The sequence below is a fragment of the Nomascus leucogenys genome, chromosome 6, assembly GCF_006542625.1.
Source record: "Nomascus leucogenys isolate Asia chromosome 6, Asia_NLE_v1, whole genome shotgun sequence".
Lineage (NCBI taxonomy): Eukaryota > Metazoa > Chordata > Mammalia > Primates > Hylobatidae > Nomascus > Nomascus leucogenys.
The window spans coordinates 52815517-52834229 of NC_044386.1; the positions used below are offsets into that span (position 1 = coordinate 52815517).

Consider the following 18713-nt stretch of genomic DNA (forward strand, 5'->3'; position numbering starts at 1 on the left):
AGAAATGAAATCAACCTAACTGTCCATCAATGAGACCGGAAAAAGAAAATATTGTACATATACACCATGGAATACTATACAGCCATAAAAAGGAACAAGATTATGTCCTTTGCAAGGACATGGGTGGAGCTGGAGGTCACTATCCTTAGCAAACTAACACAGCAACAGAAACCAAATACTACATATTCTCACCGATAAGTGGGAACTAAATGATGAGAACACATGGACGCATAGAAGAGAACAGCACACACTGGGCCTTTTGGAGGGCAGAGGGTGGGAGAAGGGAGAGGATCAGGGAAAACAACTAACGGGAACTAGGCTTAATACTTGGGTGATGAAATAATCTGCACAACAAACCCCCATGACACAAGTTTACCTATGTAACAAACCTGTGCTTGTACCCCTGAACTTAAACTAAAATTTAAAAAAAAAAAAAAAAAAGAACAAGGTCCTCATGAATCCAGGCTTGGACTTGATCTGCATGTCACCTTTATCTTTGCTCTATATTGCAAATTCGACTATTGTTTATAACAGAAGTCCAGGCGAGAGAGTAGAGATAACTTAGAACAAATCTCTTAGCTCTTCAGAATGGATTAAAAGGTGTGTCTTGCAGATGGTGGGTTATCGACGTCATTTGTTTTCAAGAATAGCGGGATATATTGGTTATGTGTACCCATGGTATGTGTGGGAGGAGAGGAAAAATAGAAGAACCAGGGACAATGGTAGGTATTTTATATACTCGTTTACTACTCATACAACCCCGGGAAGCAGAGAAAACTGACTCAAAGGGTAACTGTCTTCACTGCCACATTGATAATCAGCGTTCCAGAATTCAAATCAAGCATGATAGATTCATGGAATTATAAGTAGTTAATTATATCTTGAGCAAAGGGAATGAATAGTTCAAAAGATTAAGGATTTAGACTAACTTAAAGATATGTCATTTTGCATCCTTCATTCATTCATTCATTCATTCACTCATTCATAAATACTTGAGTGCTTATTATGGGCCCATGGGGATATTCTAGGCCATGGAGATGCAAAGTTTAAAGAGACTAAATATGTATCCTTAAGGCTCACAATCTGATGAAAGACAATCATATAAGTGAGAGTTTACCATGGAGTTTGGTTAGTGCCACAGAGGAGGGAAGGAGTAAGTCGTCAGGGAAGACTTCCAAGTGGAGGAATTTGGTGGAAAAATAGGGAGAGGAAAGGCATTCCAGGTAGAGGAGATGGCATTTGCAAAGACGTGTGGAGGAGAAACAGCACCATGAGTTGAGGAACTGCAGTTCCCTCAGTATCAATGGAGGGGGAAGGCATTTAGGGAAGAGGCCAGAGAGGAAGCCAGGTAGGGAGCATTTCAGAGCATGTTAGGGTCTAACTGAAGTTAGGTTCGCTCCAGCAGGGCGAAGGGAAATGAGGGTCTACACTAAAGCAGTAGCAATTGGATTTCAGGGGAGGGGCAATAAAGAAGCTGTTGAGGTGGTAAATTTGACAAAGTTTGCGGGTGATTAGGTGGGGGTGTGAGGGATACTCTGTGATCCCCGCTGCCCTGAGTCTGTGGCCCTGTGATGTGGGCTGTGGTGATGCCCTTTCCCAAAATAAGAAGTGTGGGAGGAGCAAGTCTAATGGCAAAACAAGCTTCTGTCGGACATCTTTCTACACGCTCTGCCCTTCCTGCACTGTGGAAACAACCTTCTCTTCCTAACCTGGCTGCAGCTATCCTGGCTTAGGCCAGCTGAAAGGCCATGAGGGCGTCTGAATGGTTCATGATTTGACCACTTGAATGCCATCAGAGAGTGACGTGTCTGACTCGAGACGCACAGCAAATTGGTTGCTGAGCTGAGACTGGCGTGCAGGCCTCCTCCCTTTTAGGCTTATTGTCTTTAGGTTCTAGCCCTGCACTGTGTTCTGCCTAAATGCGCAAGGTAACATCATCCACAAATGCCTGCTGCCATTTGGGGAAAATTAACCAGGACAGTATGTGTTACTAAAAATTAGCTATCAATTTATAGAGGGCAGTGATGACTTTCATGCAGGTTTATGTTTCTCTGTGGCTCCCTTTGGAATTACAAGTAAAGGAAGGGGAGAACTGGAGTAGTTTTTTTGTCTATGCTTGTGTCACTAACTAGGAGAGTTTTTTTTTTCTTCTCTTTGAGAATGAACATATAAAACTCCAGTAAATCAGAGTAAGTTATCTAAGTAATGCCAAATTCTTATTAGTTACTTCTTTTTAAATAGTGCAGGGGGTTATTACCTTTTCTGAGCCATGGACACTTTTAAGAATTTGATGAAAGAACGCTTTCTTCTTCCAAAAAGGAATAAATGAAGGAACTGTATTGGGTCCAAGTGCATTGGTTGCAAGTAATGGAACTAGCTTAAGCAGAAGGGGGGTTTTACTGTAAGGAACCTGGGATATCCCAGGTTATAAGAAACCCAAGGGCAGGTATTATAGCAGGGCTTTACCCAGGGCTGGAAGCAAAAACCAAATGCTCTCTCCAACTCTTTCTGGAACCACCTGGTCTCTATCCCTGCCCCATGCAGGTGGATTGCTCTGTGCATCATGTACATGCCACCTGCCTGCTCCCAAGGTAAGTCACCTGAGGTCTAGCCAGCTGCAAAGGTGACGACCAGTGCTCCTCAATCCCAATTCCAGATTTCTGGAAGAGAATATGTGATTGCTCACTTAATTGTGTTCAGATTCATCAAACTTGTACATGTGATTTATGTATAGTTTCAGGGCACCTTTAGACCTACCAAGTCCCAATTGTGGTCTTCAAGTTAAGAACCCATAACTAGAGAAATCTGTATGCCCATAGACCAGCAGCACTAACTTGTAGCTGTACAACTACTGCAGAAATTTGAAAATACGTTTGAATAGAAAGCATTTGCATGAGCATAGTTCCTAAGAACACTTGCTTTGTGCAGGAGTTGTGAATTTTAAATATTAGTGGTGAAATCCCAGGATGGTGAATATGATGTATATTAAATTATAACACTTTCCAAGGTCATTGATATTCCTTTCCTAACTTTTACCCTTAAAGGTTTGGAAAATTCCATTTTAATTATTGTTAACATGCTTCGTAAATTTCCAAGGGAATAAAACATAGACCTGTTAATACATCCAGAGAGCTAAAATCTGGCTCAAGTTGTTTTTTCTTCCACAGTTGGAGAAAATTGTGGTGTTTGGCTTCCCTCTTGGGGCATTTTAAACCACTTTTAATGCTGTCTCTTATTATTTTCTAACCATATACACTTTCCGCACGTATCTAACTAGCTGCCTTAGATGAAACCCCAGCGTCTGGCCAAGCTGATGTAAATCTCTAGTAAGTGGTAAGAGGGAACAAAGTAACACAGTGCCTTGTCAGTGTTCAGACAGTACACAGTTTAAAAGTTGCAGACCTTACAGTCTCAGGAGCAACTTTAAATCTTTTTTCTAGTTCTATAGAATGGAAGTTTCTAAGGCATACACCATTCTCCCACTGGCTCCACTGGGCAACACTTAGCTAGAACTAGAGTGGCCTATCTGCCCATAGGATAGTATTAAGATTTAACTCTTCACATCATGTGTACCTGGGGTGTCTGGGAAATAACTATTAATTCCAAAGAGCAGGATGAATATTTGCATATAATTGCTAGTCTGTGCCGTAAAACAGTTGTCACTCACCAGTGGCCCAGAATATCGAAATCTGTATGTTTCCAGTGGAGCTGCCAAGAGGCCCCATGTGATTGTCCCATTAGTGACGTGTTCTCACTCCACTTAGCAGGTCTGAAAAATGGACGACCATAAAATAACAGTGAAAACCCAGTTCTAGGGTCTGCTGCTTTAGTCTTTGGTGTCTAAGAATACGGATCATCTGTTGTATTTGATATCTGAGCACGTACTGATTTTTGTCAGGAAGCTTCTCTTGTTGATGAATTAAATCTACATAATCGGGTTTTGGTGCTGCTGCCTCTCCCACCCCCTCAGCTCCCATGCCTGTCTTTTGCACGGTTCACTCACGTGTTCTGAGTAATGTTTGTACTTTCTTCCAACTTGTCTTTCTTCAGCTGAGTTCAGCGCCAGACTCTGAGCTGGAAACAGTCTCAGGAATTTTTCATTCATCAGACATTTTCTTCCAAAGAAAAGTTCTGAGAAGAGGAGGGCCACCTTGATAGTATGTTAGCATGCTTCTGTGACTGTGTGTGTGTGTGTGTGTGTGTGGTGTGTGTGTGTGTGTGTGTGTGAAAGAAGATATATAAACAACCTATATACCACATATCTATTAGCACATGGATATTTGATAAAAAGCCAATTCTAGAAATAACGTTTGCCAACCAATGTATCAAAACCGTCTCCCTGCTGTTTATCTGTCTTGATATTACAGAAAGTTCATATTTATAGGAGGCATTTCTCAGCTGTGGTTAATAATGGCTGAACTTTTGTCCCTGCTTTAAGTTTTCCACCAGATCTCTCAGAATTGATGCTATCATGGAATGTGAATGTGGTGTGTCTCCATTTCCTGTAGAATGAACTCAGGGCTGGCAGCTAACGCTAGTGGTCTTGGATTCCCATGCCCTGTCATTTACGAAAGGGGCAGTGGAGTTCCTCTGGAGGAAATCCGACCCACCACGCCAGGATTCCATCGCATATTGTTGGTCTGGGCCGTGGGTACTTCATACTCGGTTTTCCGTGAAAATTCACCAAGTGTGTTTGAAGTAAGAATCTCAACCCTAATGTTTATACATAAATGTCTGAATATGATAGGAGTAAATGCTTGCTCACAAAAAGGAAGGGAAGGAAAAGAAATTTCTAAAAAAGCAAAAACACACAAGTCAGGGTATAATTACATTATACACAGGTTTTGTTTTTGTTCATTTTGATAGCATTAAGATTTACAGATAATATCATTTTATTTAGGGACAGCCTCACTAATTCAAGTTACCTGTTCTACACCAGTTACCTTATTGTGAAAATAGGAAGAACTTGTTAACGGATTATTAGTATTTACAGCCTAATCTTCCCTAGTTTCCCCATTTCAGCAAATGACCATTTATTCAGTGATGGAAGCCAGAAGCCCGGGAGCCTTTCGGTTTCTCTCACGCTTCCATCTGATCCATCCACACGTGCCGTTGGTTCTTCGGCCCAAGGACATCCCCTACCTGCTGGCCTTCCACCCTTTCTATGCCACCACTCTCGTCAACTTTCACCTCAAATCCTTCAGTAGCCTCCCTGAAAGCCTTTCCATTTCCACTCCTGAGCCCTTAAAGGAGCACACTTCTCAAATAACACATGTGTTTTCAGTGGCTTTTTATTGAGCTTTGAGCCAGATCCAGACTCCTCATCATACCCTGAGATGTCCTGCATAATCCAGCCCCTGCCAAAGGATCCAACCTCATGCCATGCCCCTTCCCCTTTGCACTCAAAGCTGTGGTCACAGCAGCTTTCTTTTAATCCTAGAGAAGCCAGGCTATCTGCCAGCCCAGAGCCACTGTTCTTGCTGTCTCCCATACTTAGAAAGCGCTTAGATGTTGCACAGCTGGCTTGTGCTCATCCTTTAGGCCTCAGTTTAAATGTCACCTCCTCAAAGAAGTCTTTTCTGATAACTTTTACCAAGGTAGGTGTACCCAGTTATTCTCTATGACAGCAGCATGCTTGTTTCATTTGTAGCTAAATTACAACCTCAAATCTAAAATTATTTTAATGTGTTGATCTATTTATTCACTACCTCCTCCACAAGATTGAAAACTCCATGTGAACAGAGGTTTTATGCTGTGCTATTCACTGGTACAGAGTCGTGGCTCAATAAATATTTGTCGAATGCATAAGGAAACCCATGGTTCTATTTTACAGTTGTAAAGTGTAGGCCTTTGCAACTGTAAAGCATTGAAGTCAAAGTGTTTAATTTAATTTTAGGTTGTGGAATTTCTTTCTTTCTTTCTTTCTTTTTTTTGATACAGGGTGTCACTCTGTTTCCCAGGCTTGAGAGCAGTGGTGTGATCACGGCTCACTACAGCAAGCGATTCTCACACCTCAGCCTCCTGAGTAGCTGGGAGTACAGGCACCTACCATCACACCCAGCTACATTTCTGTGTATTTTTTGTAAAGATGGGGTTTTGCCATGTTGCCCAACCTGGTCTTGAACTCCTGGGCTCAAGCGATCCACCTCCCTCGTCCTCCCAAAGTGCTGGGAGTATAGGCGTGAGCCACCATGCCAGCTAGAATTTTCTTTTTATTGTGTTAAAGTATACACAAGATAAAATTTACCATTTTAACCATTTCTTTGTGTACAGTTTGGTGGCATTAAGTACATTCACATTGTTGTGCACCTTGTCACCCCCATCCATCTCCAGAACCTTTTCATGTTCCCAAACTAAAACTCTCCATTCCTCCCTCCCCTAAATCCCTGGCAACCATCATTGCGCTGCTGTCTGTGAATTTGACTGCTCTGGGTACCTCATATTAGTGCACTGCAGTCGATTGATATTTTATATCAATTTTTTATTGCCTCTTTACAAACATAGGCCTTTACCCTCCATGTACACAATGTTCAATGTTAAAATTGGCCTGCTACTGAAAATCTCATTTCTGATAATTATTTAATGATAAAACATTCTATTAGGATTCTTCACGAACTTAATTCATCTTTTGTGGACCTTATTTTTGGAAAATAAACGATATTACAAGGTACTTTTATGACCTACAGGTTAATTTAAGAATATGTTGCCCCTGACAATTTTTATATTTAATCATAAGACACTTTCCTCTTGGGCTATTAATCTTGTTTTTGGATTGGAGAGAATATTTTATGCTTCATGGCTTTGAAAAAATATAAAAGAACAAATAAATTGTTATATAATGTTATTGTTTTTGTCTTGCTATTTAATAGCTGATGCTCTGTGGTCAAACTTCAGTGTTTGGTTTAACGTGGCATTTCATACAAGCTGTTTTAAAAGGAAATGAATCAGAGCCAACTGGTTCTTTAAAGTGGAATTTGCAGACCGTTAAGAATGAAAGTATTCTGTATGATTTTATTATCTTGATGGTAAATATGTCACCCAAACTATGATTTGACTTTACCGATTCCCCCAGTCTTTTTTTTTTTCTAGTAAAAGTAAAGATAACTTTGCAGGAAGATGAAAGTCAGTAATGACTTGTAGGATTTATAGTGAAGGAACAAATAATATCAGGTAAATGATTATTTCAAAATGAGATATTCTTTTACTCTGAACAAGACTTCTTACTGTTTTCTTCATCATGGAACAGAATAAAATGTGGTAACAATTTGCTGTAGTTGAATTGCTGCCACACATAATTGGGTCCCACAGAACTATGGCCTGGATTTTGGTGAATTGCTTAGTCTGCATGTTAGATTAAAAGGTGTACAACAAGTCACCTTGTTTCTGCAGTTTTGAATGATATTTACATTTAAGTCATAGTGGTAATACTTTTCATTTATGGAATAAAGAAAATAAAATCAGGGAAAATACTAATGTAGAAATAGTTTTGGTTTTTTCCTATATGGTTTATTTCTAAAGTGCTTTTTAAAAACATTTAGTTACAATTAAGCCATACGTCAGATGCAGTTTCTTAAAGATAAACATTTTGCATAATATAGTTTAGTAAATTTTGCCAAAAGGTCGTATTCTTTTAATAACACTGTATAGACCATGTTAAATAGGTAATCTTGTGTGCAGTATTTTATATAAATGCATGGATTGGAAAGTATATTCAAACCTTATTGTGTCATTTTAAAAATGCCATGTAGCTTGAATAAGATGGGAGAAGCAACATTGCATAGTAAAAGTAGGCCTGAAAGGAATTTCTTTCCCCTGAAATTTTATTATAAAAAATTTCAAACTTACATTACAGTTGAAGGAATAATATAAAGTATACACATATACTTTCCACTTATATTGAGTAATTGTTCCCACTTTTATACACGTAATAGCTCTCTATGTGTATGTACACATATGTATGTATATATGTATATAGAATATATAAAATATATATTAAAATATGTATTTGTTATTTATTTACGTTGCTGAATTATTTGAAAGTTAAGTTGCATACATCATGAGCCGTCACCTCTAAGCACTAAGGACATTCTTGTATGTAACCCCAATAACATTATCACACCTAGAAAAACAATTCTGCAATGTCATGTAGTATGTAGTCCACGTAAGATTTCTGAAATTGTCTCTTTTAGAAACAGTATCCACTTGAGTTTTGATTATTATGATTTTTAATCTAAAATAATCTCTGTACTTCTATTGGTGAAGAGAAAGTCATTTGCTTTTGGAAAAGTTCTGGACAATTGCCTTAGAAAATATCACATGTTCTGAGTTTTCTGGTTGCTTCCTTGTGGTGTAATTTACCTTGTTCCTCTATCCCTATATTCCCTTTCAGCTAGAAGTTTGGTGTGGAAGTTTGATTAGATTAAGCCTTGACACTTTTTGACAAGAAACTTCATAGGTAATGTGCATTACTTTATATTTTATAAAATCAGGAGTCCCGGAAGGATTTCAAATGGTGTCTGTGATAGTGCAATTCTGGAATAAATTAAGAGTTGACTTTTGGTGTTACTGATGCTAAATAGGCCTTGTATTTGGGCCCCAATTGGAGAATCCCCCTGGAATTCCACTCAGATACAAGCTGCAGCAGTGGGTAGGGGTTGGATGTGAGAGTTCCTGACAGCAGCATGAGATCATGTATATCAGTGTGCTTTGTAAAACTAGAAGGAAAGAGACTGGAAATGGGAATTCTATTAACTATTACGACACTGCAGTAGTGGATGATCAACCTTCCTAAATTTTGACTTTGTTGTTTGCTTTGATGAGCTGGTAGTTAGTATAATTAACTATAATATAATTAGTAAAGAACATAATAAAGTGCCTCATAATCAGTGCAGCACTGTGGAAATGAATGGTATTTTGCCATGATTAGGATGTCAGTCCTAGCTGAGAAATACTGGGTTATGTTGAGTGGCAGTGATGCCAGTTTATGGACTGTCTTATGTTTCTAAAGTTAGACTTTCAGATAAGTAGTTGTTATCTTGCAGACATCTCCAATTAATCATGGCACACGAGCACTCTTCATTAAAGGAAAAGAGAAAGAAAGAAAGAAAGAAAAAAAATACACACACACACACACACACACACACCCCTTAGATTCCTAGAGGGCAAAAAAAATCATCTTAGGGAGCTTTTGCAAGATGTATATGCCTGAGCCCCATGCCACATCTACTGAATCAGGTTCCATGGGGAAAACTGCGGGAGGACAGGGTGGGACTCAGGCATCAGCATTTTGCAAAAGCTCCCCCAAGTGATTCTGTTATGTCCTAAGGTTAAGAATGATTGCAGTAAGAAGAAGTAACAGCAGTTAGGAGGCTGATTATGATAATGGAACTTCTTAACTTTAATTTTCCTTAGACTAAAAGTTCTCTGAACTCCTTCCTCAGAAAGTTGTATTGAAATTCCACACATTGGGAGCCTAATGTTCCCCAGGCCAACCTACCTGGGAGAAATAAGTGTACTGTGACCCTCTATGTCATGGATAAATTGATATCTCATTCTTTTGTTTGTCATTTTTATGAAAAGAAGGATTTAAAATAATTGGAGCCTAGTGCCCAAAATTATATCCTTGTGCCTTCCCTGCAGTTTGTGGTTTAGTGACTGGGCAGAAGGGACAAGAATTCATTGTACCACAGAATATTCTTTCCCTGTAAACGATGCATTTGCTTCAGGGTGAAGTCTGATTACAAATGAAAGTGAAATGATGCTGTAGACCACAGCATTCTGAGCTGCAGAGCTGGGCATGAGCTGAGGATCAGAGGCTGCAGACACATGTTGGTCAGAGCCCAAGCCTTGAGGCCAAATCTAACGGGACTGGAGAGCAGTCCTTGAGCTAACCACTCAGAATGGGAACATGGAGATGCAGAATTTCCCATGAACCAGCCACACTGGAGTAAGCCAGTTAAAAACAATTAGAATCGCACTTTAATTTTGGAAAGACTTGGCCTGTTGCCCTAGTTCATGAAGGTCTTATAAGGAAGTGATTGTAGAGCAATTTGCAAATAGAAAGCATTTCTAATACTATATTTTAGTTGCATTAGGAATAATGATTTACACTGAAGCCAGGAATGAGTCAGACGTTACACAAGCTTTGAGTTAAGCACACTCCCTGTCTAATGCTGAGACTATCTGAAAAATAAAAAGAGTATGTAAATTTAGCTTAATATCATGTAAGTGCTATGGGAATAATTGTAAATAATTGGATTATTAGTAAGGAATTGGGAGTGTGGGCAGATTTCTTTCTGCGGTTGGAGTATTGGACTAAAAACAGCGTAACCTTGGCAATCTAAATGAAGTACAGGACGAAAAGCACATGCCGCCAAATCGGAATGACATTTGAAAACCATGTTAATACAGCATTTACCTTCCAAGACATTTTTAGATCCAATTTTATTTCATCCAGATTATGCCTCTCCCTCTGCAATCAGCAATTTTTGTTTAAAATATGGATCTACAAATACATTTATATCCACTTGCTAATCTGTACTGTCAAATAAGCCAGTTCGAATTTGTTTCCAAAATAACTTTGTCTATAGTGGTAAGTATCAGCACAGAAATGTACTAAGTCCATAGATTCTATTCTACATAAAGTATTCGCCATATATATAGTATACTTAATAAATTAAGTGGGCTCTGTGGACTGCTGGGATGCCTAATACAGATTGTCAGAATTAACAACTACCATCTCAATTCTATGTATTTCGTATTGAAATAAGAATAATACGTTATTGACCCTGGAAAAGTCTTAAGGGTTTTTTTTTTTTAATGAAGATCTTCAAATGAGAAATTCACATCAGAAGTTATGAATCCGTGGCAGACAGAACTGAATCAGATTTGTGTTAGCATTTTGTAGAGTGTCTGGATTTTGCTGGTGTCACTCACAAAACACCATATTTGTATCTATCCTGAGCCTTGGCAATCCTCATATATAAGATAATTCCATAGAGTATCTTGGCAAGAGGAGGTGGAAAAACAAATCCCAGCAGTGTTGAAGAGAGGTTTATAAATTAAAATTCATGTTGCATTATGCTTTTTAAAAAGGATTGAATGTGGCAAGCTAACCTGAATCTGTTTGATTAAAGCATTTGCACTTGTCTCAGTAAATTAACAGAAAGAAACAAGCCTAAATTCTCTTTCTTGTTACCTAATATAGAAAGTTTTATTTATTTTTTAAATAAGAAATTACACTGCTGTGATCTTTCTAGTCTCAGATGTAGGATATATATAGTCATAAAAATCTTGATGACTGTTTTTATCCTGAAAAGGATTCATTGTAATGTACACTGAATGCTATGTGTAATAATGAATAATTAGAGGCAATTTAAATGATAGACAGCAAGAAAATTACTGAACACATTCTGTTATAACTTGATGGAAAATTATGCAGCAATTAAAATCATATTGTAGAATAGCATTTATTACATGGGAAAAAGCTTTGCAATGTTTAAGCAAGATTCAAAAGTATATTTTTAGTATAATCCTTATTTTATGATTAAAAAATAAAACACACACATGCATACACACAAAATCTTATGTATGATAATATAATCAATATGTTATCAAGGGTTTCTTTAGGTGTAATTACATTTGTTTATATGCTACTGCCTTTTCTCACTTGTCTAAAGTAATTACTTAATTTTGAATTAAAATGCACAATAAAATATTGAAATAGAAAGGAAAGAGCAAACAGCAAAGATGTATTTATTGAATCCCTATAGGTATTGTTTGGGAGAATTGAGCCAAAAAAATAAAGATGACTTTGGTATTTCACTTTGTCCACATAGTTCCTGCATTTTAAAGAGATTTTGTTACAAATTACTGCAGTGCTGAGTGACTTTTTCTTCATCGAAAGAACGAAATGAGGGTTGAGATTTATTCAACAGCTCGGTATTTAATGTTTGTTTATATTTTTGTTTGAATTCAGTATCTGTGGAAGAAGATAGCAGATTTTGAATAAATCTGGCATACAATGTAAAATATGAAAATATACCTAGAGCTTGACTATATAAAACTAAAAAAACAGTAGAGTAAGAAATGCATAAACAAATTTAAAAAAAGACAAATGATAAACAGAGAAAGTCAGGAGAAAGGGCTGGAAAGGTGAGTGGGGCTATATCATGCAGAGAAGAGGGACACAGAGGTCTCACGCTTGTCTTTTGGAATGGTGAGTCTGGTTGCATGTAGATATCACTCACACAATTTTTGACCTGTTTGCATATCACCTGTACTAGTATTTAATATTTTTAAAAAATTGAATTAAAAGGTTTTTCAATTCATCATCCTCATAGCAGACATAACTGTGAAATCATGAGTCTGATATATTTATGCTGTTTCATAATACACATTAAAATTAATATATGACTACTAAAATCTAAAATTATCTTGCATCCTGTGAGTGGGACGTAACACTGGCATGGAGGGAGGGAGCTGGGGAGCTGGGGACTCGGCATTTGGACCATCCTGTCTGTCTCTCCAGTGCTGCCATAGCTTGGATATGGTAGTCTTCTTTATATATATGACTGGCATGGAGTTTTGTTTTTGGAATTCTTCAGAAGGCTGATCTTACAGCATGGGCATCAGAGCAGTGCTGTTTCTGCAACACCATTGAACAGAGGTGGTTCATTGCAGATAGCAGAGGAGAGGGAGGAAGAGCACGTAGTAATGGGGGGCAGATGGAGTTGAAATTCCAAGGGAGGGGTTGGAGTGGAGATGCAAGAAAAAGAAAGCAAGAGAGAACACACAGGATAGAGGGATGCCAGCAGATAAGATTCAGCTAATGCCAAAACATTGTTACGATCCAGAATGTTCACTCTTGCTGGTACTGTAATGAAAAGTTGTCCTTTTTTTACTTAGTAAGTAGCATGTCTGCCATGTCCTATGAGCTACTTAAAGAAAGAAGAAAATAATGAGGCCGGGCGCAGTGGCTCACGCCTGTAATCCCAGCACTTTGGGAGGCCGAGGTGGGCGGATCACGAGGTCAGGAGATTGAGACCATCCTGGCGAACATGGGGAAACCCCGTCTCTACTAAAAATACAAAAAAAATTAGCCAGGCGTGGTGGCGGGCGCCTGTAGTCCCAGCTGCTCGGGAGGCTGAGGCAGGAGAATGGCGTGAACCAGGGAGGCGGAGCTTGCAGTGAGCCGAGATCGCGCCACTGAACTCCAGCCTGCGCGACAGAGCAAGACTCCGTCTCAAAAAAAAAAAAAAAAAAAAAAAAGAAAATAATGAAAGCATCCCAGTAGTTTCATTAGCACAGCCAGTGATTTTCATAAAACTGTTGCATTCACAGGTGAAAGGAACTTACTGGGGTCATTGAGTCCATTTTTAGACTCACAGGAATCACTGCACCTAAACACGTCTGAAAATGACCTGGAAGCATTCAAATGTTGGTTTGTGGATAGAAGCCCATGAGTCCCACCCCAGCCCAGCCTCCCTTGTCTGTCAAGGTCATTGTAGAACCACAGGAATGGATATTATGGCCCTGATTTCTCTCACAAGGGGACACCTGTGAGGACAACCTGGCTTTGGTCGTCTGTGCTCACTACGTCTTTATCTTTCTTATTCGTTGTTGGCTCTCTCTCTCTGTAGGAAAAAAAAAAAAAAAAAAAAAAAAGAGGCAGATCTTATAACTGGTGGTAGACTGCTCTGATTGGAAATTCTCTTGTGGACTTAGCTTATCCCTGTTTTGCTTTAAGATGGTCCTTTTGCCTAGGGGTTACAATGATTTCAGTGTCCTCACTCTTTATATTAAAACCTAACGTGTTTTGCATGGGCAAAATTTTAAATCCTTGTTTGTTGGTTTGCTTGTTTTGTATTTGAAATAAGATGACCCCAACTCAAAAGAAACAGATAACCATTTCTTTTATTGAAGGAACTCCCAGGAAGAAGGTGCCCTGACTTGCCTCACTGCAAGCTTCAAAATTCTTTGCTTTCTCAGCCCTAAATAACAATAGACTGGAAGCTCTGTGAGGTCAGGGATTTGGCCTCTTTTAGTCACTGAAGCATATGTATCAGGCATAGGAGCTGATTCAGTGCAGGCACTGATATATTTTCTTAAGTAATGAGTGGATAATAATATTACCATGTTACATTTGTACAGGAATTCACAGTTGTAAAGAGTTTTCCATTAGCTTGTCTGATCCTCACAATGCCGTTTTCAAAGTGGATAAGAACTCATGTTTTCATCCCTATTTTGTAGGTTAGGAAATCGGTCTCAGAAGTAGGATGGTCCATCCAAGGCCTTACACAGAGGCAGTGATGCATGATTCTGTCCCTGAAATTCATTTCTCAATTTGGAGTCAAGCAAGATGGAGCACAGCTGTTCCTCTGCATGATGGTTCCTGCTTTTCTGGATTTTCATCAGATTTTTATTCTTTATTTTCAGATTACAGGACAGGCCCATGTTTTACTGTGATCAGCAACCAGATGTGCCAGGGACAACTCAGCGGGATTGTCTGCACAAAAACGCTCTGCTGTGCCACAGTCGGCCGAGCCTGGGGCCACCCCTGTGAGATGTGTCCTGCCCAGCCTCACCCCTGCCGCCGTGGCTTCATTCCAAATATCCGCACGGGAGCTTGTCAAGGTAAACCCGGGCTGATGGAATTATTAATGGATTAATCTTATTTGCTCTGGAGAGCCATTCTCCAATGAAATTGAAGAGAATGGAAAAGTAGTGTCAGCTACATAACTTCACAATTTCGCTGACTGCATGATATCCAACTAAGGCATTAAGAACGTGGCTCTCTCGAGAGCAGCTGAAGTCTTACTGAATGTTTTCTTGCCAACCATTCCCCCTTTCTGACCCCAGAGGTGTTTGTATGTACCTCTGACTCCAGGGGTGGTGTGATTCTGTTTACAGCAATGCTGTGCATTATGGCAATGCTGTGTAGAAACACAAAGCAAGGTTTGTGAACAAGGTAGTTTATGATTTTCTTAATTTTTTTTTCTTCATTTGAAACTGTTAGAGTTCCTCTCTCTCATGGGTTGTGCTTAATTGACCTGAAGAAAATTGTTTCTCTCGACGTTTTGCATGCTACATTATGCATTTTTTTACAAGTCCGAAGTAAGTTAGGATTTGTTTCACAGTTTTAAATATCCCCAGATGTCGCCTGCTAGCTGCTTCTCCTGCCTCCCGTAGAAGCCCTTACTCTGTTTTTGGCTTTTACTCCTGTTCTTCCAGCTGTACAAATTCTTTTATTGTCTGGATGTCTGGCAGGAAACAGGAGGAAGTGAACAGAGGCAGCTCCACGCTAAACTGATGGGATTGAAAACTCTCAGGCTATATCTGTTTCCTTTAGACAGCCTCAGGACTTTTTATAGCAAGTTGCAATATTTTCAGAAAATTCAGGATATGCTTTTCTGAGGCAAATAGATAATACTTTGGCTTTGTTTTATATGTTAATTCTAAGGGTAATGTGCAATAAAACAGAACTTGAGCTTAGTCGCACAGTTTTGTGGGTCTCCGTTACATTCCACTTCAATAAATTCCACTCCTGATATTGTCATTCCTGGCCTTCAGCTCCCATGTACAACATACAGCTCCTTTGGATGCCCTTAAGTGTATCCCTCTGAATGTCAGGAGAAGAAATAAGTCACCTTGAAACTCTAGAATTATCGAGGGATGGATTGTAGTATTTTATAAAATTGAAAGTTTAGTTGTTTTTTGGTGCCTTCTTATTTTTCCCATTTTTAGAAAGTCCCAGTGAGTTTTGAAGAATTTGTTGGTCTTGGGATTACAAAGTTAGCTAATACCCATGAACTCGTTGACAGTGACCAGAGAGCTAGACTTTTAAGTGCCTCAGCTGCCCGTCAATGAGCCGTTGTCAGAGGTTAGGATGCTAATGGAATTGGGGGGTGGGGAGAATGAACTGCCTTCTCTTTAGCTTTGCTATTCGTTTCGTAAATCTGGATCTTTCCAGCATTTGCTTCCTGTTTCTTTCTAACTCTTCTATTCAACATCCAAGAAAAAAAAAAAAAGATGTTTTATAAGAAAAGTTTTGAAAACCCATCGAATCACAATGGCAGTTATATTGCCATTTTGAGAGTGAAATTCTTCATGTTTGGTTGTTGTTGTTGTTGTTGTTGTTGTTGCTGTTGTTGTTGTTTCTAAGAGATTCTGCCACCAGGTTGTGGCTCTCACTCCTTGCCGGTGTTTCCAGTCCTTGGGTCAGATGTGAGGGGCTGTGGGCAAATGGGTTCATAAAGGAGCTTATTCTGTCTTCCGACGTGGAGTATACAGCCAGTGGAGAATTGCCTTGTCTATATTTTCTGTTGGCCAAAAATCATGATCAACGAGACAGCTAGTTCTGCCTATATGTAAAAAATCTTGATTTTCAAAAACATTTTAAAAAATACATTCAACACATCAAGAGAATGGAAAATTCTGGTCTAAGACAAAACTGAAATTGGCCAGAAAACATAATCTAATGATTTTCCACGTATAATCATGTATTTGTGGGTTAAGATATTTCATTTAAAACAGTAAGTGATACTTTTATAATAAACTAAATTGTTGTTTCTTTAATATCCCTTTTACTGCATGCTGACTTTTCTCAAGAACACAGGTTGAGATCTTATAAACAGCAATCACTTTTTTGCTTTACTCAATGAAGAGTGAAACTAAAGAGCACATTAGGCTCCCAGGTTTCAAAAAGAATACATTAGACTGTTTACTTGGGGATTCTTTATTAAATCAGACTTTTCTGTTATGAACAAAGAGATGGAGAGAATGTACATATACTTCTATAATCTTTATAACAGAAGTAGTGAGCCTGAGATGATTAATTTTGCTCCTGGAAGGTTAATATTTGGGCTTACACATAAGAACCCAAGTTAGCCCTTAGGTGCTGGTTATACAACAGTGAAGAAAATAGACAAAGTCCCTGCTTTCTGGAAGCTTATATTGAAGACATTCAATTTATTAAATAAAGCAAACAGGCATGTATTAGGTCAGTGGGTGGTTAGTCCTGTGGAAAAAAATAAACAGGGAAGGAAGGAGCCAGGTGTTGCTGTTGGACTGTCAAGGGAAGGGCTCGTGGCTAAAGTGGCATTGGAGCACAGACCTGGAGGATGAGACGTCATGGGCCAAGCAGCTCTCTGGAGGAAGAATATTCCGGGCAGAAGGGCAGCCATTACAGAGCTCTGTGGCAGGTGCATCCTTGGCATATTTGAGGAATCCAGTGTGGTGGGAGAGATAGGAGGGTGGAAAATGGGTAAAAGAGCAGAGAAGTCATGTAGAACTCCCCAGGATGTAGTATACACTTGCACATTGAGCTGGGGAAAGACATGATCTCACTGACATTTACAAAGCTGCCTTCTGGCGGCCACTGTGCCAGCAAGGTAAGTCTGCAGCTGCAACTACACACTCACTCACCTAACAATCTCTCTCACTTCTTGGCCTAATTTTCTGAGTTGTTTAATTTTTACTGTGCAAGGCACTTCTCCAGAATGTGAAGTGAACATTTCCACTTCATTTGCGCAAAAACATTAGCTGTCTCGTGTAGTCTGAGTGACCTTCAATAAATTCCGTTTTAACTAAATCACTCAGTACAACTCTTAAAGGTAGTTTCATTGTAGAAATATATTGCATTTTGATTTGCAAGATTTTTTGAATAACTCTTATTATTACTACCAATCTGGAGATAAAAATGAGGCCATGAATAATGGCCTTTTAAATGTATCTTTCTACTTTGCTGCATATGTGCTAAAACTCGCAAAAGTTAATACACTCTTCTCTCCATTAGGAAACATGGAAGGTGGGAAAACAAAAAATACTTGTGACTTCTTATGGAACATTATTAATCAAACAATATATTTTACATAATGCAATTGTGGGAAACAGTTTCTCTAATCATATTCCAAATATTGTGATGGACAAATAACTCACCGATATAAATATGGTAACATAATTGTGGACAAATTATCACATTTTATTCTGCAATGAATTTTATATGAGTTTTTTTTTCTTTCTGTCTTCTGTAATCTGACAGATGTGGATGAATGCCAGGCCATCCCCGGGCTCTGTCAGGGAGGAAATTGCATTAATACTGTTGGGTCTTTTGAGTGCAAATGCCCTGCTGGACACAAATTTAATGAAGTGTCACAAAAATGTGAAGGTAAGAAATCTTATGCTTTGCAGTTGTGGGGGGTGTAGTGGGGGCAGGCAAAACTCAACATTAGAAACAAGCTTGTTTGCAAATTATTCCTAAATCCTTCTGTCTTTGTCATCCCTGTGAATGTGTAAATATAATATTTTTAACAGTGATAATATGCCTTTGTGCTACTGGACCAGAAAAACCCTGTAGCTTTTTCCACTTTTATAGACCCAAAACAAGAGGTCCATCTGAATCAAATTAAATACTAAAAACATGAAATATTTTTGAACCAACGTTTGGTTTAAAATGTTCAAGACACATGTTTTTGCATAGTTCTAGAGACATGAATTTAAATTTGGTCATTAGATATCATTCAGAATAATATATCTTCTGAAGTTTTTCTAGTTAGAAGGTATGTTTGATTTTGTGTGTGGGAAGGCAGATTGATCTATTAACCCTTATATTTATGCTCCTAGTACATGCTCATGATTTTCTTTTCTGGGGGATGGTAATTGCCTATCAAATGAAAAGCTTTTAATGTTAGTCAAACAGAAAAGTAACTTGAGAT

The 18713-nt window shown here is 38.7% G+C and overlaps 1 protein-coding gene across 1 annotated transcript in view; it reads left to right on the forward strand.

Annotated features, from left to right (window-relative positions):
- FBN1 (fibrillin 1) overlaps positions 1 to 18713 on the forward strand; it is a 238356-nt gene that overhangs the window by 93661 nt on the left and 125982 nt on the right. Inside the window, exons 7-8 of the mRNA XM_030814124.1 lie at positions 14437 to 14634; positions 18041 to 18166. Coding sequence (XP_030669984.1) covers positions 14437 to 14634; positions 18041 to 18166 — 324 coding nt within the window. The remainder of the gene's footprint in view (positions 1 to 14436; positions 14635 to 18040; positions 18167 to 18713) is intronic.